This window comes from Coregonus clupeaformis, chromosome 40 (assembly GCF_020615455.1).
Source record: "Coregonus clupeaformis isolate EN_2021a chromosome 40, ASM2061545v1, whole genome shotgun sequence".
NCBI classification, from domain to species: Eukaryota; Metazoa; Chordata; class Actinopteri; order Salmoniformes; family Salmonidae; genus Coregonus; species Coregonus clupeaformis.
This window is the reverse complement of record NC_059231.1, coordinates 11,553,600-11,581,106: the sequence shown is the minus strand read 5'-3', so window position 1 is coordinate 11,581,106 and position 27,507 is coordinate 11,553,600. Positions and strand designations below refer to the sequence as shown.

Sequence of the window (27,507 nt, the reverse complement as noted above, 5' to 3'; positions counted from 1 at the left end):
GGTGGTTTTAGTGGTAGTGGTGGTTTTGTTGGTTATGGTGGTGGTGATGGTGGTATTAGTGGTGGTAGTGGGGGTAGTGGGGGTAGTTGGGGAAGTCGGGGTAGTGGTGTTAGTGAGGGCAGTGGTGGTAGTCGTGGTAGTGGTGGTGGAAGTGGTGGTATTGTTGGTAGTGGGGGTAGTGGTAGTAGTGGTGGTAGTGGTTGTAGTGGTGGTGGTGGTAGTGGTGGTAGTAGTACTGGTAGTAGTGGTAGTAGTGGTGGTAGTGGTTGTAGTGGTGGTGGTAGTGGTGGTAGTGGTGGTGGTGTAGTAGTGGTAGTGGTGGTGGTGGTGGTACTGGTGGTGGTAGTGGTGGAGAAAGTGGTGGTAATGATGGTAGTGAGGGTATGGGGGTTGTAGTGTGTGTACTGGTGGAAGTGGTGGTCGTAGTGGTAGTGGTGGTTTTGGTGGTTATGGTGGTGGTGATGGTGGTATTAGTGGTGGCAGTGGGGGTAGTGGGGGTAGTTGGGGATGTCGGGGTAGTGGTGGTAGTGGGGGTAGTGGGTGTAGTGGGGGTAGTGGTGGTAGTAGTGGGGGTAGTGGTGGTAGTGGGGGTAGTGGGGTTAGTGGTGGTAGTGGTGGTGGTGGTGGTAGGGTAGTGGTGGTAGTGGTGGTAGTGGTGGTGGAAGTGGTGGTATTGTTGGTAGTGGGAGTAGTGGGGTAAGTGGTGGTGGTAGTAGTGGTAGTAGTGGTGGTAGTGGTAGTAGTGGTGGTAGTGGTGGTAGTAGTGGTGGTCGTGGTGGTCGTGGTGGTAGTGGTGGTGGTGTAGTAGTGGTAGTGGTGGTGGTGGTGGTCGTAGTGGTGGTGGTAATGGTTGTAGTGGTGCTAATGGTTGTAGTGGTGGTGGTAGTGTGTGTACTGGTGGAAGTGGTGGTAGTGGTGGTAGTGGTGGTCGTAGTGGTGGTATTGGTGTTAATGGTGTGGAAATGGGTGTAGTGGTGGTATAGGTGGCAATAGTGGTGGAAATGATAGTGGTAGTGGTGGTAGTGGTGGTAGTAGTGGTGGTAGTGGGGGTAGTGGTGGTTGTAATGGTGGTAGTGGTGGTAATTGTGGTAGTACTGGTGGTAGTGGAGGTAGTAGTGGTGGTTGTGGTGGTAGTGGTGGTGGTGGTAGTAATGATTGTAGTGGTGGTAGTGGTAGTTGTAGTGGTGGTAGTGATGGTGACAGTGGTGGTGGTAGTAGTGGGGGTAGTGGTTGTAGTGGGGGTAGTTGGGGAAGTTGGGGTATTGGTGGTAGTGGGGGAAGTGGTGGTAGTGGTGGTAGTGGGGGGTAGTGGTAGTGGTGGTGGTAGTGGTAGTAGTGGTGGTGGTGGTGGTGGTAGTAGTGGTAGTAGTGTTGGTATTGGTGTTAATGGTGGTAGTGGTGGTGGTGATGGTGGTGGTGATAGTGGTTGAAGTGGTTGTAGTAGTGGTGGTGGTAGAGGTGGTAATGTTGGCAGTGGTGGTAGTGGTGGTAGTGGTGGTCGTAGTGTTAGTGGTGGTGTTGGTGGTTATGGTGGTGGTGGTGGTGGTATTAGTGGTGGTAGTGGGGGTTGTTGGGGATGTTGGGGTAGTGGTGGTATTGAGGGCAGTGGGTGTAGTGGGGGTAGTGGTGGTAATGTGGGTAGTGGTAGTGGTGGTAGTGGTGGTGGTAGTGGTGGTGGTGGTAGTGGTGATGGTAGTGGTGGTGGTAGTTGGGGTGGCAATGGGTGTAGTGGTGGTAGTGGTAGTGGTGGTAATGGTGGTAATAGTGGTGGAAATGATGGTGGTAGTGGTGGTAGTGGTGGTAGTAGTGGTGGTAGTGGTAGTGGTGGTAGTAGTGGTGGTAGTGGTGGTTGTGGTGGTAGTGGGGGTAGTGGTGGTTGTGGGGGTAGTGGTGGTTGTAATGGTAGTAGTGGAGGTAGTGGTGGTAGTGGTGGTAGTCGTGGTGGTGGTGATAGTGGTTGTAGTGGTGGTAGTGGTAGTTGTAGTGGTGGTAGTGGTGGTTATAGTGGTGGTGGTAGTAGTGGGGGTAGTGGTGGTAGTGGGGGTAGTGGTTGTAGTTTGGTAGTTGGGGAAGTTGGGGGTAGTGGTGGTAGTGGGGGAAGTGGTAGTGGTGGTGGTAGTGTTGGTAGTGGTGGCAGTGGTGGTAGTGGTGGTGGTGGTTAGAGTGGTTGAAGTGGTGGTAATGGTGGTGGTAATGGTGGTGGTAGTGGTGGTAGTGTGTGGTGTTTGTGGGTGGTGGTAGTAGTGGTAATGGTGGTGGTAGTGGTGGTAGTGATGTGTTTGTGGTGGTAGTAGTAGTGGTGGTGGTTGTGGTATTGGTGCTAGTAGTGGTGGTAGTGGTGGTAGTGGTGGTGGTGGTGGAGATAGTGGTTGAAGTGGTGGTAATGGTGGTGGTAGTGGTGGTTGTGATGTGTTTGTGGTGGTAGTAGTGGTAGTGGTAGTGGTGGTTGTGGTGGTGGTGGTAGTGGTGTTAGTAGTGGTAGTAGTGGTGGTAGTGGTGGTGATGGTGGTAGTGGTGGTTGTGGTGGTAGTGGTGGTAGTGGTGGTGGTAGTGGTGGTAGTGGTAGTGGTGGCAGTAGTGGTAGTGGTGGTGGTAGTGGTGGTAGTGGTAGTGGTGGCAGTTGAGTAGGGTACATATAACATTGGTTACAGCGTAGTAGTGGTGGTGGTAGTTGGGGTGGCAATGGGTGTAGTGGTGGTAGTGGTAGTGGTGGTAATGGTGGTAATAGTGGTGGAAATGATGGTGGTAGTGGTGGTAGTGGTGGTAGTAGTGGTGGTAGTGGTAGTGGTGGTAGTAGTGGTGGTAGTGGTGGTTGTGGTGGTAGTGGGGGTAGTGGTGGTTGTGGGGGTAGTGGTGGTTGTAATGGTAGTAGTGGAGGTAGTGGTGGTAGTGGTGGTAGTCGTGGTGGTGGTGATAGTGGTTGTAGTGGTGGTAGTGGTAGTTGTAGTGGTGGTAGTGGTGGTTATAGTGGTGGTGGTAGTAGTGGGGGTAGTGGTGGTAGTGGGGGTAGTGGGGGTAGTGGTTGTAGTTTGGTAGTTGGGGAAGTTGGGGGTAGTGGTGGTAGTGGGGGAAGTGGTAGTGGTGGTGGTAGTGTTGGTAGTGGTGGCAGTGGTGGTAGTGGTGGTGGTGGTTAGAGTGGTTGAAGTGGTGGTAATGGTGGTGGTAATGGTGGTGGTAGTGGTGGTAGTGTTGGTGTTTGTGGTGGTAGTAGTGGTAGTCGTGGTGGTGGTGGTAGTAGTGGTAATGGTGGTGGTAGTGGTGGTAGTGATGTGTTTGTGGTGGTAGTAGTAGTGGTGGTGGTTGTGGTATTGGTGCTAGTAGTGGTGGTAGTGGTGGTAGTGGTGGTGGTGGTGGAGATAGTGGTTGAAGTGGTGGTAATGGTGGTGGTAGTGGTGGTTGTGATGTGTTTGTGGTGGTAGTAGTGGTAGTGGTAGTGGTGGTTGTGGTGGTGGTGGTAGTGGTGTTAGTAGTGGTAGTAGTGGTGGTAGTGGTGGTGATGGTGGTAGTGGTGGTAGTGGTAGTTGTGGTGGTAGTGGTGGTAGTGGTGGTAGTGGTGGTGATGGTGGTGGTGGTGGTAGTGGTAGTTGTGGTGGTAGTGGTGGTAGTGGTGGTGGTAGTGGTGGTAGTGGTAGTGGTGGCAGTAGTGGTAGTGGTGGTGGTAGTGGTGGTAGTGGTAGTGGTGGCAGTTGAGTAGGGTACATATAACATTGGTTACAGCAGTGTAGCTCCAACATCAAGCATTACTCTCATGCTGAGAGATGAGATACAGAGTTCAGCTCCCTCCACAACCTCTCCTACCGAGGAAGCTCCAGTGATTACATTTACATCATCTGCGACCCAAATGGCACACTATTCTCTATATATTGCAATTTGACCATGACCAATAGGGTGTGAATTGTAGTGCACTATATAAGGAATATGGTGCTATTTGGAACGCATTTACAGTGTCTGGGGTCTCATAGCAGGGAAGGTTATGCGGTGAGATCAGATATACTTTTGTCATGTTAACAGACCTTTATGTCTCAGAAGGAGCACACTTGGGTAACTGGTCTGATCCCCTCTGAATGGGGTTGAACACATACATGGTTTGTGTGGGGGCGGGGGATCTGTGTGTGTGCGTGTGTACATGCATGTGTGTTAGCGTGTGTGTGTTTGCGCATGTGTGTGTGTGGGCAGATACGTCCACAGCCAGCCCTCCTCTCCTCCTAACCGTCAGCCTCATGTCTCCTTGGCTGGCTGGCTGGCTGGCTGGCTGAAAATCTAATAAAATGTTATTTTATAATATATATAAACAAATAATATAAATAATAAATAAATAATATATATGTATATTTATAATGCTGTTTAAACAACAGGTGTAGACAAACTAGTAGCAGGCAGGTTGGCGTCTCCTATATTTATCACAATCCCAGGTGCGTTAGTGTGCTGCTTTAGTGGAGGGGGTGTAGCTAGCTATCCATCGATTGAACAAGCGATGCTTGTGGAAAGAGCTCCTTGGTCCTGAATGATTGGTGGAACAGGAGGAGTGACCTGTATTGCATTAGGATGCCTTGGGTTACATCATGCGGAACGGAGCGGTAATGCCTCTGACTTAGAGGCCACGTTCCTCATCTCCCGAGACTGCAGGGAAGCCTGTCAGGGTTTCAGAGCTGTAATACTGAAATACACCAATTTCAACTAATTTTGTAAAAGTCGTTTCGACATGGTGGTGAGATGGGGTGATCAATGACTTTCATCCTTACTTTGAATAGTTTCAGACTGGCTATGAAGGCAATTGTTTTGTTGTCTTTTGTTCCCCCTACCACCACCACAGTAATATTATTCTGGTCTGGCTATTCCCTGCTCTCGATGGGTGTTTTGTTTCCCCTACCACCACCACAGTAATATTATTCTGGTCTGGCTATTCCCTGCTCTCGATGGTGTTTTGTTTCCCCTACCACCACCATAGTAATATTATTCTGGTCTGGCTATTCCCTGCTCTCGATGGTGTTTTGTTTCCCCTACCACCACCACAGTAATATTATTCTGGTCTGGCTATTCCCTGCTCTCGATGGTGTTTTTCCCCCCCTACAACCACCACAGTAATATTATTCTGGTCTGGCTATTCCCTGCTCTCCCTGTATCTGTATCTAGCTGAGACTTCCTCTTCCGTGATCCTAGTCCCGGCGATCCCTGCATTCATTTCTCTCACCCTGGCTGCGTTCGATAGTGGGGTCACGGGGAAAGGTTTGTAGATGCCTGCCGTCAATAGTTGACTGAGCCCATGGTATTGACAGCACCGCCGACCCAGTAGACTTTGAGCTTTCAGGTGCCGTGCGAGTCAACAGCACCGGGGTCACACATATCAAGGAGCAGGATAAATGCTGGAATTAAAGCTTCAACTCGCTATTTGAAAGTTAGAGTTGATTTTAATTTCCTTTTAGGTTACAGTGTCCAATTCAGTGTCCTGTATTGAAAACCACTCACTGTCATCTACAAATAAATAACTGAAACAGAACTGACATGTTTGAGTTTTTCAGTCTATTTAGTGGTTTTCTGTCAAATGTATTGCAGAGACTGCAACGGTGTATTGCTAAATGTATAACAATATAATCAGATCAATCAAAACAAATCAAAATGTATTTGTCACATGTGTCGAATACAATACTTCACCGTGAAATGCTTACTTATGAGCCCTTTCCCAACAATCCAGAGTTAAAAAGTATATTTTGTTTGTGAAAATTAGCTAAATAGAAAACATAGAAATAAAAAAAAGGAAATAGTAACATAATAAAATAATGAGGCTATATACAAGGAGTACCGGTACTGAGTCAATGTGCAGGGGTACGAGGTAGTGATGAGGCTATATACAAGGAGTACCAGTACTGAGTCAATGTGCAGGGGTACGAGGTAGTGATGAGGCTATATACAAGGAGTACCGGTACTGAGTCAATGGGCAGGGGTAAGAGGTAGTGATGAGGCTATATACAAGGAGTACCGGTACTGAGTCAATGTGCAGGGGTACAAGGTAGTGATGAGGCTATATACAAGGAGTACCAGTACTGAGTCAATGTGCAGGGGTACGAGGTAGTGATGAGGCTATATACAAGGAGTACCGGTACTGAGTCAATGGGCAGGGGTAAGAGGTAGTGATGAGGCTATATACAAGGAGTACCGGTACTGAGTCAATGGGCAGGGGTACGAGGTAGTGATGAGGCTATATACAAGGAGTACCGGTACTGAGTCAATGTGCAGGGGTACCAGGTAGTAATGAGACTATATACAAGGAGTACCAGTACTGAGTCAATGTGCAGGGGTACCAGGTAGTAATGAGGCTATATACAAGGAGTACCGGTACTGAGTCAATGGGCAGGGGTACCAGGTAGTAATGAGACTATATACAAGGAGTACCGGTACTGAGTCAATGGGCAGGGGTAAGAGGTAGTGGAGGTGATTGAGGTAATATGTACATGTACAGGGCCTTCAGAAAGTTTTAACACTATTTTACTCTTTCCACATGTTGTTGTGTTACAGCCTGAATTTTAAATGGATTACATTTAGATTTTTTGGGTCACTGGCCTACACGCAATACCCCATAATGACAAAGTGGAATTATGTTTTTCAAAATTTCTACAAATTAATTAAAAATGAAAAGCTGTTATTTCTTGAGTCAATAGGTGTCACACCCTGCCTCAGGGGACTCTTATATGTTGAGTCAGGGTGTGGTTTTCTATGTTGTGTATATCTATGTGTATGATCTAGTATGTGTAGATCTATGTAGGCTGGTGTGGTTCCCAATCAGAGGCAGCTGTCGCTCGTTGTCTCTGATTGGGGATCATACTTAGGCAGCCTATTGGCACTCGTTAGTTGTGGGATCTTGTTCCGTATTTAGGCTAGTTTTGTGTTCAGCCTTTGGACTTCACGTTTCGTTTGGTTTGTTGTTTTGTCGTGTGTTTATTCTTTGAAAATAAACATGTATGCATATCACGCTGCGCCTTGGTCTGACCCGTCCTTAAACGAACGTGACCGAAGATCCCACCAAACACGGACCAAGCAGCGTGCCCAGGTGGACCGAACACCCTGGACACAGGTGGGGAAGATGTGGTCGTGGGAGGAGATATTTGCGGGAAAAGGACTCTTCTTCGCCCAGGCAGGAGAGGAGCAACGGCAACACAGAAGCCAGCCGAGGAGGAAGCCCGAGAAGCAGCCCCAATAAAAAAAATGTGGGGGGCTAAAGGGGTGGTCGGGGAGCGAGAGAGAAGAACCCCGACCACTGCACCCGGTGGGTTTCCAGATTAATTCCCTACGACCATGGGAAGAAGAGTGGGAACAGTTCTATACTGAGGAGTCGGAGAATGACGACGACGATCAGTTTCTGTTCCCTAACTCGTGGGGGCTCCCGGAGGAGTCCTCACTGGAGGAGGAGTGCCGAGAGAGAGAGAGAGAGAAGGATCGGATCTGCAGGGTAAGAGAGGAGGCCACCACATTACGGGGGCTGATAGCAAGAATAGAGCGGGAGAGATCCATTCAAGAGGAGGCACTGCAGGAGGCTCGTAGGGAGAAGGAGGAAGTAGAGGCACAGAGAGAGGAGCTGGTTAGGCAGCATAAGGAGCGGGGGTTAATAAAGGAACCCAGGTATGCGTAGAAACGCACTGTATTGCCAGTGCGCATGCACAGCCCAGTGCGTTCTGTGTCAGCGCCCCGCACGTGTCGTGCGAAAGTGGGCAGCCAGCCAGGACGGGTGGTGCCAGCTCTCCGCTCCAGACCTCCACTCCACCTCCACAGTCCGGCCCGGCCTGTTCCTGCTCCTCGCACCAAGCCAGTGGTGCGTGTCGCCAGTCCGGTACGCCCCATACCTGCTCCCCGCACCAAGCCAGTGGTGCATGTTCCCAGTCCGGCCCGGCCCGTTCCTGCTCCTCGCACCAGACCAGTGGTGCATGTTCTCAGTCCGGCCCGACCCGTTCCTGCTCCTCGCACCAGACCAGTGATGCGTGTTCCCAGTCCGGCCCTGCCTGTTCCTGCTCCTCGCACCAAGCCAGTGGTGCATGTCACCAGTCCGGCCCGGCCCGTTCCTGCTCCTCGCACCAAGCCAGTGGTACGTGTGCCCAGTCTGGCCCGGCCTGTTCCTGCTCCTCGCACCAAGCCAGTGGTGCGTGTTCCCAGTCCGGCCCGGCCCGATCCTGCTCCTCGCACCAAGCCAGTGGTGCGTGTCGCCAGTCCGGCCCGGCCTGTTCCTGCTCCTAGCACCAAGCCAGTGGTGCGTGTTCCTAGTCCGGTTCGGCCCGTGCCTGCTCCTCGCACCAGACCAGTGGTGCGTGTGTCCAGTCCGGCACGTCCCGTGCCTGTTCCAGCGGCTCCACTCTGGAGCCAGAGCAGTCCGCTCCACCGGTGCCTAGTCCAGCTCCGGTCAGCAGCTGTACTCCGGAGCCAGAGCAGTCCACTCCACTGGTGCCCGATCCAGCTCCGGTCAGCGGCTCCAGTCCGGAGCCAGAATAGTCCGCTCCACCGGTGCCCAGTCCAGCTCCGGTCAGCGGCTCCAGTCCAGACCCAGACGTCAGCCCCTCTCCAGGTTCCGGGTCTCCCACACCAGGGTCCAGACAGGGCTTGGTACTTCGTGGGAGGAAGGAGAGGGGAAGCAGCGCGCCGAGGTCCAGACCAGACCAGGGGTGCAACAGGGAGGCGGAGAGTATGTGGTCGTCACGCCCGGAGCCGGATCCGCCTCTGAGGCGGAATGCCCACCCGGCCCCTACCCTGTTATGTAAAGGTTGTGCGGTCGGAGTCCGCACCTTTGGGGGGGGGGTTACTGTCACGCCCTGACTCAGGGGACTCTTATATGTTGAGTCAGGGTGTGAATATTCTATGTTGTGTATATCTATGTGTATGATCTAGTATGTGTAGATCTATGTTGGCCGGGGTGGTTCCCAATCAGAGGCAGCTGTCGCTCGTTGTCTCTGATTGGGGATCATACTTAGGCAGCCTATTGGCACTCGTTAGTTGTGGGATCTTGTTCCGTCTTTAGGCTAGTTTTCTGTTCAGCCTTTGGACTTCACGTTTTGTTTGGTTTGTTGTTTTGTCGTGTGTTTATTCGTTGTAAATAAACATGTATGCATATCACGCTGCGCCTTGGTCTGACCCGTCCTTCAACGAACGTGACAATAGGTATTCAACCACTTTATTCTGGCAAGCCTAAATACATTCAGGGGTAAAAATATGCTTAACAATTCACATAATAAGCTGTATGGACTCATGATGTACTGTGGGTAGGCGTAAAAGTGACCAGGCAATCAGGATAGGTAATAAACAGGGGTCAATGTAAATAGTCCGTGTAGCCATTTGATTAACTGTTCAGCAGTCTTATGGCTTGGGGGTAGAAGATGTTCAGGATCATTTTGGTCCGAGACTTGGCACTCCAGTACCGCTTGCCGTGCGGTAGCATAGAGAACAGTCTATGACTTGGGTGGCTGGAGTCCTTGACAATTTTTGGGGCCTTGCTCTGACACATCCTGGTGTAGAGGTCCCTGATGGCAGGAAGCTCGGCCCCAGTGATGTACTGGGTCGTACGCACTACCACTGTAGCGCCTTGCGGTCGGATGCCGAGCAGTTTCCATACCAGGCGGTGATGCAGCCAGTCAAGGTGCTCTCAATGGTGCAGCTGTGGAACTTTTTGAGGATCTGAGGACCTACGGCAAATCTTTTCAGCCTCCTTAGAGGGTGTTGGTGTGTTTGGACCATGATAGGTCCTTAGTGATGTGGACACCGAGGAAGCTTTATCTAGTGCAAATGAAATGTCTCCTCTTGTACACAGTGGAAGAGGTACATTTTTCAGACTACATAGAATAAGTAGAAAGGGAAGGGTTGTAATCGTCGATTCAGACGATTCACTGTTCATCAGTGTACAATTCTACCACATCGAGTCTAGAATAAGATTTACCTCTGGCTCAGTAGGAGGCCAACAACAACTACAACAACAACAATAACAACAACAACACTCAAATTGGCCTGTCCCCATATGATTCATTGACCTCAGAGTTGAAATTGATGCAAATGCTACTGGACCCTTCATAAAGTGTTAGTGCAATTGTTTGTCTTGTGGCATTGCTACCTACGATGTCATATATTTTGATCAAATGTGGCTTAGTCACACAATGTTTTCTCATTTGTCTATGCAATAAACACTTCTATTTTGTGTGCAAAAGATTAACAAACACTTAAACAATCTTAAGGTTGAATACAATGCGGTACAAGTGTGTGTGTGTGTGTGTGTGTTTGTGTGTGTGTGTGTGTGTGTGTGTGTGTGTGCGCGCGTGCGAGCGTGCGTGCGTGCGTGTGTGTCCACAGGTCCATTACCTGTTTGTGAGCGTGGTCATAAGAGTTGATGTGGTTGTCAAACTCCTGGTGCTTGCGGTACTGCTTGTCACACAGACCACAGTAGAAGTTGGCCTTCAGGTCCTCCAAGGCTTTGGCCATGGTCGTCGACCTCTCCTTCTCCGCATAGTCCTGGAAGAAACAACAACTCCTCTGTCAGGGAGGGAATCAACTCTCTGTCAGGGAGGGAATCAACTCTCTGTCAGGGAGGGAATCAACTCCTCTGTCAGGGAGGGAATCAACTCTCTGTCAGGGAGGGAATCAACTCTCTGTCAGGGAGGGAATCAGCTCTGTCAGGGAGAGAATAAACTTTTTGTCAAGGAGGGAATCAACTCTGTCAGGGAGAGAATAAACTTTTTGTCAGGGAGGGAATCAACTCTATGTCAGGGAGGGAATCAACTCTCTGTCAGGGAGGGAATCAACTCTCTGTCAGGAAGGGAATCAACTCTCTGTCAGGGAGGGAATCTAATTCCATCTCAACTCAGTGTCAAGGAGGGAATCTAATTATATCTCAACTCAGCAAAACTGGTTGAAAATATATCCTTACAAGTAGATAATAACCAGTAGGTTGGAAAAGGCCAAGTGTTCCATATTCAGATCAGACCAGGAGGACCTTTAGGGCTACTGCATTTCAGTGTTGGAAAGGTTACGAGGAAAACACATGTATGTGCAGTGATTTCCCCATAGAATACCTTATACTATATGGCAGTGATTTCCCCATAGAATACCTTATACTATATGGCAGTGATTTCCTATAGAATACCTTATACTATATGGCAGTGATTTCCCTATAGAATACCTTATACACACTGTTGACAACATATTCCCTGTCTTCCTCATCTTCCAAATTAATTAACCACAATGTTATTATTTTTTCTGCCCATTAATTTGAGATGCATCGCACGGAAGAGTGCTGCTTCTATGTGCATGTCCGCGCTTGGCGTGGCCGGATCGGGGGGTGAGACAACATTATGCATGTCCGCGCTTGGCGTGGCCTGACCGGGGGGTGAGACAACATTATGCATGTCCGCTCTTGGCGTGGCCGGACCTGGGGGTGAGACAACGTTATGCATGTCCGCGCTTGGCGTGGCCGGACCGGGGGGTGAGACAACGTTATGCATGTCCGCGCTTGGCGTGGCCGGACCGGGGGTGAGACAACGTTATTCTAAGCTAAACCAGATACTTAATTCCACGACAGATAGAAACAGACGACTCTATGGGGGCGTATTATTTACCCCTAAAATTTAATAACAGACACATTGTTCATGTCATCTTGATTTGTAGCGTTGGATGTTTGTGGTGGCGCGGGTGCCCTTTGATATATAACGCTCCTTGAATAGCCCATTCAGCTGTTTCACCTGGACCCTCATTTTATCTTTCTATATTGGTATTAAATATTGATTTACAGCAACACAGAGATGAGGGTAGTTTCACTGGGGGGGGCAGATCATTTTTCAAATCTAATTTCTTCAAAAGGGGCAGTCTGCAGTTGCTACATCTATATTTGGACTAATAAATAATTATACATACCCATTGATTCTTGAAGAATATAACCTATTATTGCCCCATGACCTTAGTTCAACTGTCGTACCCCACCAGAACTCCAAAATATGAGCTTGTTTTACTCTAATGTTTGTAAACACAGTAAACGTGAACGTGGTTAAAACTATCACTTTGATATCATGGATGGTCAATCCTTGCATCCATAGCTCTGCCAATGAATTTGAGAGTGGTTACAATACATTTCTCCAGCCCCATCCCTGAGATTATTACCAAAACAGTGGTGGGGAAAACACTTTGTTATTTTTTTCAATTGCGGATTGCCACTTTAATGCTTAGGATATATATGGAAAACTTGTACATTCAAAGCTCTGTTGGATAAAGAGATGTATTAAACCTCCGATTCCCCAAAGGTCTCCTGTTCAAACATCCTAGAGAAGAAGAAAGTAACACGCTTTGAATCCATTTACACTATAACTCATTCTTAGTGCTGACATGAAAACCACTAGCAGAATGAAGCCCCTGGATAGATCCTCCTCAAAGGTGAAATCACGGCGTCACAAAATATAAAATGATAGCCTAAATATCCAGTGGAGAATAGTGGCTTCTCATGATTTTATTTTCAGAAAAGTAATGAAATGGTTGCATTTTCACACAGGTATGAGATTAGACTTCAAACAGCTACAGTTGAACCCTGAGATTATCTTTCATTGATAACCATGCATGCTGTTTTTAAAATGGCACCCTATTTTTCTATACAGTGCACTACTTTTGACCAGAGTCCTATGGGTTCCCATATAGTGAATAGGGAGCCATTTCGGACTCACCCCTTCTGTTCAGGTTCAGCCCTCTGCTTTTAAACTACCGCGTCATCTGTCCATTGGCTCATATCTGAACTGAAGACGCTTAGTGGTTCTATGTCCCTAAATCTGTTCAGGAGGCTTAGTGGGTCTATGTCCCTCAATCAGTTCAGGAGGCTTAGTGGGTCTATGTCCCTCAATCAGTTCAGGAGGCTTAGTGGGTCTATGTCCCTTAATCAGTTCAGGAGGCTTAGTGGGTCTATGTCTCTCAATCAGTTCAGGAGGCTTAATGGGTCAATGTCTCTCAATCAGTTCAGGAGGCTTAGTGGGTCTATGTCCCTCAATCAGTTCAGGAGGCTTAGTGGGTCTATGTCTCACAATCAGTTCAGGAGGCTTAGTGGGTCTATGTCCCTCAATCAGTTCAGGAGGCTTAGTGGGTCTATGTCTCTCAATCAGTTCAGGAGGCTTAATGGGTCAATGTCTCTCAATCAGTTCAGGAGGCTTAGTGGGTCTATGTCCCTCAATCAGTTCAGGAGGCTTAGTGGGTCTATGTCCCTCAGTCAGTTCAGGAGGCTTAGTGGGTCTATGTCCCTCAATCAGTTCAGGAGGCTTAGTGGGTCTATGTCCCTCAATCAGTTCAGGAGGCCTAGTGGGTCTATGTCCCTCAATCAGTTCAGGAGGCTTAGTGGGTCTATGTCCCTCAATCAGTTCAGGAGGCTTAGTGGGTCTATGTCCCTCAATCAGTTCAGGAGGCTTAGTGGGTCTATGTCCCTCAATCAGTTCAGGAGGCTTAGTGGGTCTATGTCCCTCAGTCAGTTCAGGAGGCTTAGTGGGTCTATGTCCCTCAATCAGTTCAGGAGGCTTAATGGGTCTATGTCCCTCAGTCAGTTCAGGAGGCTTAGTGGGTCTATGTCCCTCAATCATTTCAGGAGGCTTAGTGGGTCTATGTCCCTCAATCAGTTCAGGAGGCTTAGTGGGTCTATGTCCCTTAATCAGTTCAGGAGGCTTAGTGGGTCTATGTCTCTCAATCAGTTCAGGAGGCTTAATGGGTCAATGTCTCTCAATCAGTTCAGGAGGCTTAGTGGGTCTATGTCCCTCAATCAGTTCAGGAGGCTTAGTGGGTCTATGTCTCACAATCAGTTCAGGAGGCTTAGTGGGTCTATGTCCCTCAATCAGTTCAGGAGGCTTAGTGGGTCTATGTCTCTCAATCAGTTCAGGAGGCTTAATGGGTCAATGTCTCTCAATCAGTTCAGGAGGCTTAGTGGGTCTATGTCCCTCAATCAGTTCAGGAGGCTTAGTGGGTCTATGTCCCTCAGTCAGTTCAGGAGGCTTAGTGGGTCTATGTCCCTCAATCAGTATAGGAGGCTTAGTGGGTCTATGTCCCTCAATCAGTTCAGGAGGCCTAGTGGGTCTATGTCCCTCAATCAGTTCAGGAGGCTTAGTGGGTCTATGTCCCTCAATCAGTTCAGGAGGCTTAGTGGGTCTATGTCCCTCAATCAGTTCAGGAGGCTTAGTGGGTCTATGTCCCTCAATCAGTTCAGGAGGCTTAGTGGGTCTATGTCCCTCAGTCAGTTCAGGAGGCTTAGTGGGTCTATGTCCCTCAATCAGTTCAGGAGGCTTAATGGGTCTATGTCCCTCAGTCAGTTCAGGAGGCTTAGTGGGTCTATGTCCCTCAATCATTTCAGGAGGCTTAGTGGGTCTATGTCCCTCAATCAGTTCAGGAGGCTTAGTGGGTTTATGTCCCTCAATCAGTTCAGGAGGCTTAGTGGGTCTATGCCCCTCAGTCAGTTCAGGAGGCTTAGTGGGTCTATGTCCCTCAATCAGTTCAGGAGGCTTAGTGGGTCTATGTCCCTCAGTCAGTTCAGGAGGCTTAGTGGGTCTATGTCCCTCAATCAGTTCAGGAGGCTTAGTGGGTCTATGTCCCTCAATCAGTTCAGGAGGCTTAGTGGGTCTATGTCCCTCAATCAGTTCAGGAGGCTTAATGGGTCTATGTCCCTCAATCAGTTCAGGAGGCTTAGTGGGTCTATGTCCCTCAATCAGTTCAGGAGGCTTAATGGGTCAATGTCTCTCAATCAGTTCAGGAGGCTTAGTGGGTCTATGTCCCTCAATCAGTTCAGGAGGCTTAGTGGGTCTATGTCCCTCAATCAGTTCAGGAGGCTTAGTGGGTCTATGTCCCTCAATCAGTTCAGGAGGCTTAGTGGGTCAATGTCCCTCAATCAGTTCAGGAGGCTTAGTGGGTCTATGTCCCTCAATCAGTTAAGGAGGCTTAGTGGGTCTATGTCCCTCAATCAGTTCAGGAGGCTTAGTGGGTCTATGTCTCTCAATCAGTTCAGGAGGCTTAGTGGGTCTATGTCCCTCAATCAGTTCAGGAGGCTTAGTGGGTCTATGTCCCTCAATCAGTTCAGGAGGCTTAGTGGGTCTATGTCCCTCAATCAGTTCAGGAGGCTTAGTGGGTCTATGTCCCTCAGTCAGTTCAGGAGGCTTAGTGGGTCTATGTCCCTCAATCAGTTCAGGAGGCTTAATGGGTCAATGTCCCTCAATCAGTTCAGGAGGCTTAGTGGGTCTATGTCCCTCAATCAGTTCAGGAGGCTTAGTGGGTCTATGTCTCTCAATCCGTTCAGGAGGCTTAGTGGGTCTATGTCCCTCAATCAGTTCAGGAGGCTTAATGGGTCTATGTCCCTCAATCAGTTCAGGAGGCTTAGTGGGTCTATGTCCCTCAATCAGTTCAGGAGGCTTAATGGGTCTATGTCCCTCAATCAGTTCAGGAGGCTTAATGGGTCTATGTCCCTCAATCAGTTAAGGAGGCTTAGTGGGTCTATGTCCCTCAATCAGTTCAGGAGGCTTAGTGGGTCTATGTCCCTCAATCAGTTCAGGAGGCTTAATGGGTCTATGTCCCTCAATCAGTTCAGGAGGCTTAGTGGGTCTATGTCCCTCAATCAGTTCAGGAGGCTTAGTGGGTCTATGTCCCTCAATCAGTTCAGGAGGCTTAGTGGGTCTATGTCCCTCAATCTGTTCAGGAGGCTTAGTGGGTCTATGTCCCTCAGTCAGTTCAGGATGCAAAGTGGGTCTATGTCCCTCAATCAGTTCAGGAGGCTTAGTGGGTCTATGTCCCTCAATCAGTTCAGGAGGCTTAGTGGGTCTATGTCTCTCAATCAGTTCAGGAGGCTTAGTGGGTCTATGTCCCTCAATCAGTTCAGGAGGCTTAGTGGGTCTATGTCCCTCAATCAGTTCAGGAGGCTTAGTGGGTCTATGTCCCTCAATCAGTTCAGGAGGCTTAGTGGGTCTATGTCCCTCAGTCAGTTCAGGAGGCTTAGTGGGTCTATGTCCCTCAATCAGTTCAGGAGGCTTAATGGGTCAATGTCCCTCAATCAGTTCAGGAGGCTTAGTGGGTCTATGTCCCTCAATCAGTTCAGGAGGCTTAGTGGGTCTATGTCTCTCAATCCGTTCAGGAGGCTTAGTGGGTCTATGTCCCTCAATCAGTTCAGGAGGCTTAATGGGTCTATGTCCCTCAATCAGTTCAGGAGGCTTAGTGGGTCTATGTCCCTCAATCAGTTCAGGAGGCTTAATGGGTCTATGTCCCTCAATCAGTTCAGGAGGCTTAATGGGTCTATGTCCCTCAATCAGTTAAGGAGGCTTAGTGGGTCTATGTCCCTCAATCAGTTCAGGAGGCTTAGTGGGTCTATGTCCCTCAATCAGTTCAGGAGGCTTAATGGGTCTATGTCCCTCAATCAGTTCAGGAGGCTTAGTGGGTCTATGTCCCTCAATCAGTTCAGGAGGCTTAGTGGGTCTATGTCCCTCAATCAGTTCAGGAGGCTTAGTGGGTCTATGTCCCTCAATCTGTTCAGGAGGCTTAGTGGGTCTATGTCCCTCAGTCAGTTCAGGATGCAAAGTGGCTCAAATTGCTACACAATAATATTGTCATTAATGGGGATAGAACCCACTCAGGTCAGTCCCAACATGGACCTCGCCGCTTTACGGTGACATCACAGTCCATAACAGACCCAGAGAGGTGTAATGGTGTGTATGTGTGTGTGTGTCAAGCGTTCAGATGAGCTGATGAGCTGTGAGGGTGGAGCGGTCTGCCGAACGCACTACCGGGGGCAAACTACCCGCCCTCCGAGACACCTACAGCACCCGATGTCACGGGAAGGCCAAAAAGATCATCAAGGATATCAACCACCCGAGACACTCCCTGTTCACCTCCGCTATCATCCAGAAGGCGAGGTCAGTACAGGAGCATCAAAGCTGGGACCGAGAGAATGAAAAACAGCTTCTATCTCAAGGCCATCAGACTGTTAAATAGCCATCACTAGCACATTAGAGGCTGCTGCTGCCTATTGAAATCACTGGCCACTTTAAGAAATGGAACACCAGTCACTTTAATAATGTTTACATATCTTGCACTACTCATCTCATATGTATATACTGCATTCTATTCTATAATATTCTACTGTATCTTAGTCCATGCCGCTCTGTCATTGCTTGTCCATATATGTATATATTCTTAAATCCCATTCCTTACTAGATTTGTGTGTATTGGGTATATGTTGTGAAATTGTTAGATATTACTGCACTGTCGGAGCTAGAAGCACAAGCATTTCGCTACACCCGCAATAACATCTGCTAAACACGGGTATGTGACAAATAACATTTGATTTGATTTGATTTGAAAATATTATAGACCTCCAAACAAGGGATGCAAGGGATGCTGATTGAAACCAGTAACAACACACCTGAACAACAACACACTTGAACATCAACACACCTGAACATCAACACACCTGAACATCAACACACCTGAACAACAACACACTTGAACATCAACACACTTCAATTTCAACCCTTGGTGAGCTAAAATGTGAATCTATTACCAGGCAATTGGTCTTAATACATAGGTGGCTTAAATATGGAATGGAAAAGCAACGCATCGAAAGTATTCATAACAAGTAATCTGGATATATTTGTTGATTCTCTGATTAGGTTAGGACTGGCCTGAATCAATGGTTCATTAGAATCATGGATCTCAAGTGCCAAATTATGGTCTCAAGACTCAAGATTGGATCCAGGCAGCTTTAGGCCCTATAGTTTAATGATCATATATGCTATCATCTCTTACTCTCAAGAGCTCTAATTAATGCTCGCTTAATAGCATGAAGTTTTATATTAAAGATCAGAGAAAACATGACAATTTTCATCTGATAGGAAGTTCATGCAAGTGCAAAAAGGGAAAGTCATCAGTAAATCTCTAACGAGGACGCATTAACCTCAATAAACTGTACCTTTCGAACACGTGTGTGTGGGGCGGGGGGGGCTTGACAGAGCTTAGGCAATTAAACAACAACAAAACATGGCGCAGAGGACGTGGTGTGAAGCTGTGAAGTCATTTACACAGCAGATAGATCTAATCACCGTTGGTGAACCAAGGCACTTAACCATGGCTCGGTGGGGTGCTGAGAGAGAGGCTAACTGTCTGAGCCGCCTTGCCACTGCTCTCCCCCTCTCCCCCTCCCCCCCTCTCCCTCTCTCCCCCCTCTCCCCCTCCCTCACCATCCCCCTTTACCCAGTCACCTCACTGAGCCCCGTGGTCCTCTGTAGCTCAACTGGTAGAGCACGGCGCTTGTAACGCCAAGGTAGTGGGTTCGATCCCCGGGACCACCCATACACAAAAATGTATGCACGCATGACTGTAAGTCGCTTTGGATAAAAGCGTCTGCTAAATGGCATATTATTATTATTACTAAGACACAGTCCCCCTTCACCCTCCCCCTTCACCCCGTCACTAAACTACACAACACAGGGGGTCTGGACTCTCAAGGGTATTCAGGCTACCTTTGTAGTAGAAAAGAAGAACATAGCTATTCACCACAGTTGACTGATACATATAGAAAGAGAACATAGCTATACAGAACAAAAACATATGAACTCAACATGTAAAGTGTTGGTCCCATGTTTCATGAGATGAAATAAAGGATCCCAGAAATGTTCCATACACACAAAAAGCTTATTTCTCTCACATTTTTGTGCACAAATGTGTTTACATCCCTGTTAGTGAGAATTTCACCTTTGCCAAGATAATCCATCCACCTGACAGGTGTGGCATATCAAGAAGCTGATTAAACAGCATGATCATTACACAGGTGCACCGTGTGCTGGGGACAACAAAAGGCCACACTAAAATGTGCAGTTTTGTCACACAACACAATGGCACAGATGTCTCAAGTTTCGAGGGAGCATGCAATTGGAATGCTGACTGCAGGAATGTCCACCAGAGCTGTTGCCAGAGAATGTAATGTTCATTTCTCTACCATAAGCCTCCTCCAACATTGTTTTAGAGAATTTGGCAGTACGTCCAGCTGGCCGCACAACAACAGAACACTTGTAACCACGCCAGCCCAGGACCTCCACATCCGGCTTCTTCACCTGAGGGATCGTCTGAGACCAGCCACCCGCACAGCTGATGGAACTGTGGGTTTGCACAACCAAAGTATTTCTGCACAAACTGTCAGAAACCGTCTCAGGGAAGCTCTTCTACGTGCTCGTCATCCTCACCAGAGTCTTGACCTGACTGTAGTTTGGCGTCTTAACCGACTTCAGTGGGCAAATGCTCACCTTCGATGGCCACTGGCATGCTGGAGAAGTGTGCTCTTCATGGATTAATCCCGGTTTCAACTGTGCCGGGCAGATGGCAGACAGCGTGTATGGCGTCATGTGGGTGAGCGGTTTGCTGATGTCAATGTTGTGAACAGAGTGCCCCATGGTGTTGGTGGGGTTATGGTATGGGCAGGCATAAGCTACGGACAACGAACACAATTGCATTTTATCGATGGCAATTTGATTGCACAGAGATACCGTGATGAGATCCTGAGGCCCATTGTCGAGCCATTCATCCACCTCCATCACCTCATGTTTCAGCATGATAATGCACGGCCCCATGTCAAGGATCTGTACACAATTCCTGGAAGCTGAAAATGTCCCAGACCTTCCATGGCCTGCATACTCACCAGACATGTCACCCATTGACCATGTTTGGGATGCTCTGGATCGACATATATGACAGCGTGTTCCAGTTACCGCCAATATCCAGCAACTTTGCACAGCCATTGAAGAGGAGTGGGACAACATTCCACAGGCCAGAATCAAAAGCCTGATCAACTCTATGTGAAGGAGATGTGTCACGCTGCATGAGGCAAATAGTGGTCACACCAGATACTGATCCACGCCCCTACCTTTTTTTTAAAGGTATCTGTGACCAACAGATGCATATCTGTATTCCCAGTCACGTGAAAATCGATAGATTAGGGCCTAATGAATTTATTTAAATTGACTGATTTCGTTATATGAACTCTAATTCAGTAAAAACTTTGAAATTGTTGCATGTTGCGTTTATATTGTTGTTCAGTGTAAAACATACACTGTTAGTTTTTTTGAAGAATGTGATTTTTTCGGCCCTAATAATCCGTTCTTGCGCTATATTAGACTCTGGAAAAGCTTCATTGATGACGTATTCATTCTATTTCAGGGCACGGTAGAGGAACTTCATTGATTCCACTTCTTCATCAACACAAACAGTGAACATTTGAAATTCACCCTCACCTTTGATGCGCAAGAAATACGTTTTCTTGACATTTTTGACAATGTTCCTTCAGTACTCCCCATTTGGTAAACAGTTCGGTCACATCATTAAAAAACACTGGTACATCTTGAGCACTGATCCAAATCTAGAAAATACATTTGAAGAGAGAAAGAGAAAAAGAATCCCCCTGCGGGTAGTCTTCAGACACACCCCCCCCAACATCAGTCAAATGGTGGTGAGGTCCGATCTTCCACCAGTGACACGCTGTACCTTTCTAGACAATGTTCCAGACGGTAACCATAGATGTGGCGGATGTACCCAGTGTAACTTCACGAACAAATGCACAATGTTCAATCACCCTATTACGGGCAAGGCCATTAAGTGATATATCAGGACCCTTGACCAGAGAAACCCTGTGGCATTTCATGGCTCTCTGAGATACATTGGCGTCGAACATGTTAAGACTCCCTGGAGGGGCGGAGATACTGATAGTCTATTGTTGAGATGAGAATTTTTGTTGGATTCACCGTTTGTGCACCATGTCTATTAGAGGTCTGAACCAAGCGTTTGACATCAGACCATTTCTTACATTAATATAGTCATTTTACTTTGATTGGTCTTGACTTCCCACTTGGTCATTTTGTAAATATATATTATTTTCTGGAACCACTACATGTACCCATGTCATTGTTATTCAACACCATAGTGCCCTCAAAGCTCATCACTAAGCTAAGGATCCTGGGACTAAACACCTCCCTCTGCAACTGGATCCTGGACTTCCTGACGGGCCGCCCCCAGGTGGTAAGGGTACGTAACAACACATCTGCCACGCTGATCCTCAACACGGGGGCCCCTCAGGGGTGTGTGCTCAGTCCCCTTCTGTACTGCCTGTTCACCCATGACTGCATGGCCAGGCACGACTCCAACACCATCATTAAGTTTGCAGACGACACAACAGTGGTAGGCCTGATCATCGACAACGATGAGACAGCCTATAGGGAGGAGGTCAGAGACCTGGCCGTGTGGTGCCAGTATAACAACCTCTCCCTCAACGTGACCAAGACAAAGGAGATGATTGTGGACTACAGGAAAAAAATGAGGACTGAGCACGTCCCCATTCTCATCGACGGGGCTGTAGTGGAACAGGTTGAGAGCTTCAAGTTCCTTGGTGTCCACATCACCAACAAACTATCATGGTCCAAACACACCAAGACAGTCGTGAAGAGGGCGCGACAAAGCCTATTCCCCCTCTGGAGACTGAAAAGATTTGGCATGGGTCCTCAGATCCTCAAAACGTTATACAGCTGCACCATCAAGAGCATCCTGACTGGTTGCATCACCGCCTGGTATGGCAACTGCTCGGCCTCCGACCCCAAGGCACTACAGAGGGTAGTGCGTACGGCCCAGTACATCACTGGGGCCAAGCTTCCTGCCATCCAGGACCTCTATACCAGGCGGTGTCAGAGGAAGGCCCTCAAAATTGTCAAAGACTCCAGCCACCCTAGTCATAGACTGTTCTCTCTGCTACCGCACGGCAAGCGGTACCGGAGCGCCAAGTCTAGGTCCAAAAGGCTTCTCAAAAAGGCTTCTCAACCCCATCTTTTTATGCTGCTGCTACTCTGTTAATTATTTATGCATGGTCACTTTAACTCTACCCACATGTACATATTACCTCAACTACCTCAACTAGCCGGTGCCCCTGCACATTGACTCTGCACCGGTACCCCCCTGTATATAGCCTCCCTACTGTTATTTTATTTTACTTCTGCTCTTTTTTTCTCAACACTTTTGTTGTTGTTGTTTTATTTTACTTTTTTATTAAAAAATAAATGCATTGTTGGTTAAGGGCTATAAGTAAGCATTTCACTGTAATGTCTGCACCTGTTGTATTCGGCGCATGTGGCAAATACAATTGTATTTTATTTTATTTGATCAGAGATACACAAATGTTTTTTGCACCCACCATGCGTCATGTCCGCAATTGTCATGTGAGGTGAAATGTGTATATTTTGGGATGTGAGCACTCAGTTTGTTTGACCTGACGAAGATCAGTTTCGGACCAAAACGTTGTCAATAAAGCGGTGAATCGGGGGCCTTCTTGTTCTATACTAGTATCATTTATTAGCCCAGCACCTATGTTTTTATGACCACAAACTTTTCTACAGTGTATAACACCAGAGTCTTCTTTTTACACTTTATCTGTCAGTCTCTCTATACACAACGCTAGGCTAACCAACACCACATGATTTTCCCTCTGCCGAGGCTAATGCTAATACACAGGTTTGTCCCTCTGCAGAGCGCTATAACTAACCCATAGGTTTCTCCCTCTGCAGAGCGCTATAGCTAACGCTAACCCATAGGTTTGTCCCTCTGCAGAGCGCTATAACTAACCCATAGGTTTCTCCCTCTGCAGAGGCTAACGCTAACCCATAGGTTTCTCCCTCTGCAGAGCGCTATAGCTAACGCTAACCCATAGGTTTGTCCCTCTGCAGAGCGCTATAGCTAACGCTAACCCATAGGTTTGTCCCTCTGCAGAGCACTATAGCTAACGCTACCCATAGGTTTCTCCCTCTGCAGAGCGCTATAGCTAACGCTACCCATAGGTTTGTCCCTCTGCAGAGCGCTATAGCTAACGCTAACCCATAGGTTTCTCCCTCTGCAGAGCGCTATAGCTAACGCTAACCCATAGGTTTGTCCCTCTGCAGAGCGCTATAGCTAACGCTAACCCATAGGTTTGTCCCTCTGCAGAGCGCTATAGCTAACGCTAACCCATAGGTTTGTCCCTCTACAGAGCACTATAGCTAACGCTAACCCATAGGTTTGTCCCTCTGCAGAGCGCTATAGCTAACGCTAACCCATAGGTTTCTCCCTCTGCAGAGCGCTATAGCTAACGCTAACCCATAGGTTTCTCCCTCTGCAGAGCGCTATAGCTAACGCTAACCCATAGGTTTCTCCCTCTGCAGAGCGCTATAGCTAACGCTAACCAATAGGTTTCTCCCTCTGCAGAGCGCTATAGCTAACGCTAACCAATAGGTTTCTCCCTCTGCAGAGGCTAACGCTAACCCATAGGTTTCTCCCTCTGCAGAGCGCTATAGCTAACGCTAACCCATAGGTTTCTCCCTCTGCAGAGCGCTATAGCTAACGCTAACCAATAGGTTTCTCCCTCTGCAGAGCGCTATAGCTAACGCTAACCAATAGGTTTCTCCCTCTGCAGAGGCTAACGCTAACCAATAGGTTTCTCCCTCTGCAGAGCGCTATAGCTAACGCTAACCAATAGGTTTCTCCCTCTGCAGAGGCTAACGCTAACCCATAGGTTTGTCCCTCTGCAGAGCGCTAGGGCGTACCCACAGCCCAGCGTCTCTCTCCCTCTGAGAGAAGTGTATTATTATTAATCAAGGTAATTGTGTTATTCCCCTGGGCTATGAGCACAGAGGGGCCCCAAACATGGACTATTAGACTGTAATGAAACGTAATCTCACTGCTTACCCCATCTCGTTGACCAAAGCTGATGCCACGTGAAAATGAATATGTTTAGCAACCGTTTTGTGAGGGAAACATTTGCCTATTTTGTTCAATTTAGTTTGAGCTATTTCCAATTACATTAGAACATCAAAAGACAGAGTATTTATAAACCAGAGGATTATGGCATGTCTTAGAACAGAAGAGGCACACAGGGCCTGCAGACTGGAGCTGTATAGATAACACTGTAGGAAGAATACACTGTACAAGAACAACTCTGCTGAAACATATACAATTAGGTCACAGAGGAGGTAGGCGTAAGATACCACTATAGTTGTGCTTGTACCGTACATTGATCATCACTGACATCTTTTCACTGACTGCGATGGGTGACCTCTACTGACAGTTGAGGAACCAAAGTGTCACAGGGAAATCGATGGGAGTGTAAAGACAAAAGACTACCCTGTGGTAAAGTTGCATCACAACAGACGATACCAGACAGATGAAATAGATTTGCTTTCAAAGTCCATCTCTGTTTTCATTGATGTTGTTCCACAGAAAAGGCGACGGGGGGACCTTCAATATTATGAAAATGAATAAAGATCTAAATACTTCCTAATTATTCACCATGAATATTTCTAGAACCCTTCAATACTACATATTGCCAAAGGAAAATTGAAATGTAATTTATTTCTAAACTATTACACTTTCAGAGAAGCTTGCATAATTTAGCAGGAAAAAGAAAAAACTGAAATTATTAGCTTTGCAAATTGTATTCAGAAAATACTATTGTGAATTCATGTATGCTCTCCAACTCTTTGGTAAAAGTGCCTAGGGTATTGAGTGGAAAAATCCACTTTTATAACACCAAAGAGTGTGATGTAGAGGTAGCATGTAGACCAGGGAAACCTAGAAGAAAGATATCCTTAGCTCCAAGTGTTTTCATTATCTATAAAACAGTCTGGAGCTATGTTTCCATTATATGGACCTCTGTAGGTCAATTGGTAGAGCATGGCGCTTGTAACGCCAGGGTAGTGGGTTCGATCCCCGGGACCACCCATACGTAAAAATGTATGCGCACATGACTGTAAGTCGCTTTGGATAAAAGCGTCTGCTAAATGGCATATTATGTGTCCATTAACCTGTCCAGTGATTTTTTTTGTTGGTGACATTTAGAAAATGAATGCAACAATTGCCTGCTACAGTACGTTTCCATTGAACTGTCTTGTGTTGATAAAAACAGATGGACGTAATGACGTCATACAAAACAAAAAAAAAAACATTCCGCGAAAACCTAGAGGTGAATATCCACTTAGGCAAATTGCGTATTAATAAATTGGTGACAGCCTGTATCCCCTCCCACCTTTTTTATGTCTCAGGTAGCACGCAAAAGCCAGCATGCATGATAGAATGCAAGAAGTTACTAATATTTGAGTCATCATTTTCATGTGCCAACGTCTTGCCAAAGGTCTGTGGCATGGTGAAACTTGCCCTCCTTATAGATCTGAAATAATTGGATGGTGAAACTTGCATCCAGCCAACCAGAAAAGCAATTTGAAGCAATTCAGGCAATCCTTGTCCTGCAAAGAAACATTATTTTTTATAGTTAAATAAATAGATTTAGGAAGTTGTAGAAATGTATAATTAAATACGGAGTGGAGCTTTATAGTTACGTGATGACATCACCTGTCCCGGTACTTTTTTTTTCTCACGAAAAACAGTTTCCATCATAATTTGTCGCAATAAAGAAAGTTTGACAAACGGAAAACCCACCCCTGTCAAACAGATACAAACGTTGTTGATCTTTAGAACATTTCTCCTATAGCTGCCGTTTCCATCGTTTTTTTTTTTTTTTTTTTGCGACATTGGTTTTGTCGAATAATCCTGGGTCAATGGAAACCTGCCTAGTGACTCAAAACAGTTTGGGACTTGACTGCTACTATTGTACGTTAGATAGCGTTTGAAGTCTGGAGTTTCCATAACGCTCCCTGGATCTGGATCATCAGAGGCATGTCTGGTATTTGATCTAGCTAGATCAAGACGTTTCTCATCAGGAGTTACCAGTCAAACAGACTGCATAATATGAACACTGTTGACTAGTCTAGGTTACTTACTACACCAAACTTAGACTTTTGAGGATGCTATATTGTTTCATTGAACAACATTACCCTATATGTATCTGCTACAGGTAGTGTATCTGGTCCACAGATATAGAATGATACCTTGGTCCACAGCTATAGAATAATACCTTGGTCCACAGATATAGAATGATACCTTGGTCCACAGATATAGAATGATACATTGGTCCACAGCTATAGAATGATACCTTGGTCCACAGCTATAGAATGATACCTTGGTCCACAGCTATAGAATGATACCTTGGTCCACAGATATAGAATGATACCTTGGTCCACAGCTATAGAATGATACCTTGGTCCAAAGCTATAGAATGATACCTTGGTCCACAGCTATAGAATGATACCTTGGTCCACAGCTATAGAATGATACATTGGTCCACATCTATAGAATGACAAACTGGCTGATACTACCTTAATGATGACATGTTATTCCCGACAAAAGGCTAGAAGTGGAATGGAGCAGCTCGATGCTGAGTTCAACATTTTGGCTGTCACAATTAATTGTATAGCCTCTCCTTCAATGTCGGAGCTGTTGCCTCTAAATTGGTGAGATACAGAGAATCCATCACCAGCCATTGACTGGAGACCAGTTGTTCCGTCTAGAGGGCAAGAGACGAGGTGAAGCATTTGTCTGCTCCTCCTCCCCACTGCTGACAATCACCATCAAGCCCTGATTGCAAAACAACCGTTACTTGATTGAATGTAGTAGGGTGTATTCACTGGACTTTTAACTGTGCACACATACAGTGCCTTGCAAAAGTTTTCATCCCCCTTGGCGTTTTTCCTTTTTGATGCATTACAACCTGTCATTTAAATGGATTTATATTTGGATTTCATGTAATGGACATACACAAAATAGTCCAAATCGGTGAAGTGAAATTAAAAAATAACTTGTGCATATGTATTCACCCCCTTTGCTATGAAGCCCCTAAATAAGATATGGTGCAACCAATTACCTAAATAAAGTCCACCTGTGTGCAATCTAAGTGTCACATGATCTGTCACATGATCTCAGTATATATACACCTGTTCTGAAAGGCCCCAGAGTCTGCAACACCACTAAGCAAGGGGCACCACCAAGCAAGCGGCACCTTGAAAACCAATGAGCTCTCAGAACAGGTCAGGGAAAAAGTTGTGGAGAAGTACAGATCAGGGTTGGGTTATAAAAAAATATCAGAAACTTTGAACATCCCACGGAGCACCATTAAATCCATTATAAAATTTTTTGAAAGAATATGGCACCACAACAAACCTGCCAAGAGAGGGCCGCAAACCAAAACCCACGGACCAGGCAAGGAGGGCATTAATCAGTAAGGCAACAAAGAGACCAAAGATAACCCTGAAGGTGCTGCAAAGCTCCACAGCGGAGATTGGAGTATCTGTCCATAGGACCACTTTAAACCGTAAACTCCACAGAGCTGGGCTTAACGGAAGAGTGGCCAGAAAAAAGCCATTGCTTGAAGAAAGAAATAAGGAAAAGGCATGTGGGAGACTCCCCAACCATATGGAAGAAGATACTCTGGTCAGATGAGACTAAAATTGAGCTTTTTGGCCATCAAGGAAAATGCTATGTCTGGCGCAAACCCAACACCTCTCATCACCCTGAGAACACCATCCCCACAGTGAAGCATGGTGGTGGCAGCATCATGCTGTGGGAATGTTTTTCATCGGCAGGGACTGGGAAACTGGTCAG

At 47.0% G+C, this 27,507-nt stretch overlaps 1 protein-coding gene across 1 annotated transcript in view; it reads right to left on the bottom strand.

Moving 5' to 3' along the window:
* LOC121554912 (zinc finger protein 804A) overlaps positions 1 to 27,507 on the bottom strand; it is a 146,616-nt gene that overhangs the window by 22,861 nt on the left and 96,248 nt on the right. Inside the window, exon 2 of the mRNA XM_045212023.1 lies at positions 10,327 to 10,476. Coding sequence (XP_045067958.1) covers positions 10,327 to 10,476 — 150 coding nt within the window. The remainder of the gene's footprint in view (positions 1 to 10,326; positions 10,477 to 27,507) is intronic.